The 4,366-nt window shown below is 40.5% G+C and overlaps 1 protein-coding gene across 1 annotated transcript; it reads left to right on the forward strand.

The window, feature by feature from the left end:
- Positions 1–1,963: 1,963 nt before the first annotated feature.
- Positions 1,964–2,188, forward strand: LOC123324034 (NADH dehydrogenase [ubiquinone] 1 beta subcomplex subunit 1-like). The gene has a single exon (XM_044912609.1). It carries the CDS (start codon positions 1,964–1,966, stop codon positions 2,186–2,188), a length of 225 nt encoding a protein of 74 aa, XP_044768544.1.
- The last annotated feature ends 2,178 nt before the right edge of the window (positions 2,189–4,366 follow it).

Here is a 4,366-nt window from a genome sequence, read left to right on the forward strand (position 1 = left end):
GCCACTATGTTTTTTTTTAGCATTAGCCCCTCTCTTGAATTTTGAAATACAGAGGCATTGATAACAAATTTAAAATGATACACACACACACACACACACACACACACATACAATACTAGGTATGAAAACATTTCCATGGTTAAAGGGCTCTTGATATTTACCACTCAACAATTTCTCAGGCTACCTTTAAAAAGGCTTTTAGGTTAACTATTGTAAACCCAAACACTACAGTCCTGTCCCATCCAATTCAGGATCCAGGAAACAGATCAATATTTGAGCTACAGGCAGTTGAATCTATAAACAAACCTTCCAAAGGAGCTTAATATGAGCAAGTACAATTCTCAAAATTAATCACCTAACATTGTATTTATTTATTTATTTGTTTGTTTATTTATTTATTTTGAAATATAGTTTTGACACACAATGTTACATTCATTTCAGGTGTATGACATAGTGATTTGAGAACTCGATGTTATCCTGTGCTCACCACACATGTAGCTCCCCATCTGTCACCATACAGCGCTATTACAATACCGTTGACTATATTCCCTATCCTGTATCTTTTATCCTTGTGACTTATTCCTTTATAACTGGAAGCCTGTATCTCCCACTCCCCTCACCCCTTTTTGCCCATCTTCCCACCTACCTCCCCTCTAGCAACTACCAGTTTGTTTTCTCTGTTTATGAGTGTGTTTCTGCTTTGTTTGTTCATTTGCTTTTTTTTTTTTTTTCAGATTCCCCATGTAAGTGAAATCATATGGTATTTGTCTTTCTCTATCTGACTTATTTCACTTAGGTCCATCCATGTTGTCGCAGATGGCAAGATTTCATTCTTTTTTTTTTTTAAAGATTTTATTTATTTATTTGACAGAGAGAGACACAGCGAGAGAGGGAACACAAGCAAGGGGAGTGGGAGAGGGAGAAGCAGGCTTCCCACGGAGCAGGGAGCCCGATGCGGGGCTCGATCCCAGGACCCTGAGATCATGACCCGAGCCAAAGGCAGACACTTAACAACTGAGCCACCCAGGCGCCCCAAGATTTCATTCTTTTTTATGACAGAGTACTATTCCTCTGTGTGTGTGTGTGTGTGTGTGTGTACCACATCTTTACCCATTCATCTGTGGATGGGCACTGGGGTTGCTTCCATGTCTAGGCTGTTGTAAATAATGTTGCAATAAACATAAGGCTGCACATATCTTTTTGAATTAGTGCTTTCATTTTCTTTGGGTGAATACTCAATAGCGGAATTAGTGGATCATATGGTATTTCTATTTTTCAAGTTTTTGAGGAGTCTCCATACTGTTTTCCACAGTGGCTGCACCAATTTACATTCCCACCAACAAAGCATGAAAGTTTCTTTTTCTCCACAACCTTACCAACACTTGTTATTTCTTGTCTTTTTGATACTAGCTCTTCTGACAGGTATAAGGTAATATCTCATGTGGTTTTGATTTGTATTTCTTTGATATGAGTGATGTTGAGCAGCTTTTCATGTGTCCATTAGCCATCTGTAGGTCTTCCTTGGAAAAATGTCTACCATTTGTTAATCGGATTATTTGTTTTTTGGGTGTTGGCTTTATAAGTTCTTTATATATTTTGGATATTAACCCTTATCAGATATATCATTAGCAAATATCTTCTCCAATTCAGTAGGTTGCCTTTTCATTTTGTTTCTGACTTCCTTTGATGTGCAAAAGCTTTTTATTTTAGTGTAGTCCCAATAGTTTATTTTGTTTTTGTTTCCCTTGCCTGAGGAGAGATATCTAGAAAAATATTGCTAAGATCCTTGGCCTAATTTCTTAATGTCTCTGAGCCACCATATCCTTCCTTATCAATAAAATAATTAGCATTTAATTCTACCTGGGCAGAATCATTCTATGCACTGAATAAGATAACCAACTATTGTGCTGGGTGAAATCATTGCTATGGTGTTTCATAGAAGTGACTTGAGCACTAGAAAGATATGCAAAGTGGTTGTGGGGTCGTTTTTGGCACCAAGGCTGCAGCACTCATAATGAACGTAATTCAGATTGCTCGTGACCACCAGTTACATATACTCGTGCCTGTGGGATTTGTCCCTGGATGTTATCTAGACAGAAAGAATGCTGAAAAGCTAACTGCCTTCTGGAACAAGAGTGTGTTGTTTAAGAGGGAACTGAGATGCTGTGAAGGAGTCACCTGGAAGTAAAGGCAGTGACTGAATTCCAGAATGTTCACATTTTAAAAATTAGGAGAGAAATAAAAACACATTCATTATTTAAAAAAAAAAAAAAGATGTGCAACTGTAAACCTAATGGACCCACAAGAAAATGAGCTCCTGGTAACCTGAAGACACCTTTGGGAGGGCTTTAGGTTTCCGAGGATCCAAGAGTTGGAGCTAATGGCATTTAAATCTCAAAAAAAAAAAAAAAAAGTGATCTCAGTGAAAAAATAGATATTATTTTATGGTTCTAGGAGTGAAGAATTTCTTCTCTCTCTTCCATCTTGAGTTACCTTCTTTTATTTACCAACCTCTTCACTCTATTTCAAGTTCACTCTTTCTTTTCTTGTCTCTCCTACTAATTTCCTCTGCCTAGTAACCCTTTGTTCTTTCCAAACCCTGGAGCCTCAAGAAGCCCTTCCCATTTGTTTGTTCATTTGCTTTGTTTTTCAGATTCTACATGTAAGTGAAATCGTACCGTATTTGTCTTTCTCTGTCTGACTTATTTCACTTAGGTCCACTCTCCTCTATAGAAGAGAAGTCCCTTTAAGCCTAGTGGCCATAACTGGTTACCACGCACGCTGCAGAAACAGAATTCATACCCTGCAGGAGGCCCCTAGAACAGGGACCTTCCTCCTGGCCTCCTGCCTTGTTGCTTTAACTGTGAGGCTCCTCCCTAAGGACTATCTGAGGCTCCCTTGTACTGAGGAGATTTATGAGCAAATGACCTTTAACCCAGTGCGACTCTCCTCCTGCAATCCCCGCTAATCTTCTTAGGTGTTAATATTTAGCATTACCTTGTACTACACAGGTGCCAGGGAATGCAGCTGTCCACAGCCTTATCAGCAAAACCTGCTGAAATGCTTCCCTTGCTTCTTTCCTGTGCTTGTCTGATGGAGATTTCTGCTATGGCAAGGGGTCAGTAGAAGTGACACCCCCTTTTCAGCGGAAGGAACACATTTCAAAAGTCAGAGGTTTGATGAAGGGCACAGAAACTGTTTCTCGGAGTTGCTCTTTGCCACAGAATAATTAGTCTGTTATTAAAGGCCTGTAATAAAGGTGCCAGTGAGGAAGGTGATCAGTTCTCTTCCCACTTTAGAGAGTGGATTCTGGCTTAGTAGGGCTGGGGTAGGGCCTGAGTTTCTGTATGTCTAAGATGCTTCCAGAAGATACTGAGCTGATAGGCTGGTCTGGAGACCACACTTAGCAAGGAAATGCTACTTAAGTCGAAAGGAAGGAGAGGGACAGGCTATGGACATCTTTCTGCAGCTCAGAGGGGCAGGAAACAACTCTGGGTTTTTCCAGGTATTTCCTCACAGTAAAGAGCCTGGGCTTTTGGGACAGACAAAGCTCTATTCTGATCTTTGCTTTCCACCCACCAGGTAGTCACGGGCAAGTCATTTAGCCTCTCTGAGACTCAGTTTCCTCTTTGGAAAAACAGAGAGTGGAGGTAATACGTGCCTTACTGAGTTGTCCAGGAGACTCTGTGACACAATGTGTTTGATGGCCTAGCAGAATGCCTGCCACATATAGGCCTTCCGTAAATGGTGTCATGTCTCACTGTTGCAAGGATGGAACCAAGATACCTGAACAAGAGCCTGCTGTCTTCAGCTTTTCTATATTTAAGGTGAGGACTTGGCTTTGTTTTCACGGGCCCAAAGTTAATAAACAGCAGTTTAGTGGGTGTGCTCCCATGTTCAGACAGTTTCTCTGCTTTGATGGATACACTTGAGTCACCCTAGGGCAAAATGAAGTAATGCTTTGGAATCGTGATGAGAAGGCCTCTTTCTTATTAGCTGTCACACCCTCAGATGTTAAGGTATATTTCATAGACTTTTCTGTTACTAGGTTCATGTGACACCTTTGTCACAGATCTTTCTCAAGTGGCCAAAAATGAAAATATTTCATACGTCTTATGGGTTCAAGTCCATTTTCTTGCCCTATACACACAAAAAGCATTTTCTTTGGGTCCATGTGCTCCATTCCTAAGTCTCTGGCTTGCACAGACTTCCTAGTTAAGCCAACAATACCTGCAAATCCTTTTAAAGTTCTGTTTGCTTGAACTTTCAAATCCCTTCAAACTAATGACAGACTGGGTCTGCTGACAAGCAAGAGGTAGAACTCAACTTTTTCCCTCTGTATATTTCTCCCTGTTTTTATGGCTGC

Source organism: Neomonachus schauinslandi, chromosome 1, assembly GCF_002201575.2.
Source record: "Neomonachus schauinslandi chromosome 1, ASM220157v2, whole genome shotgun sequence".
NCBI lineage: Eukaryota > Metazoa > Chordata > Mammalia > Carnivora > Phocidae > Neomonachus > Neomonachus schauinslandi.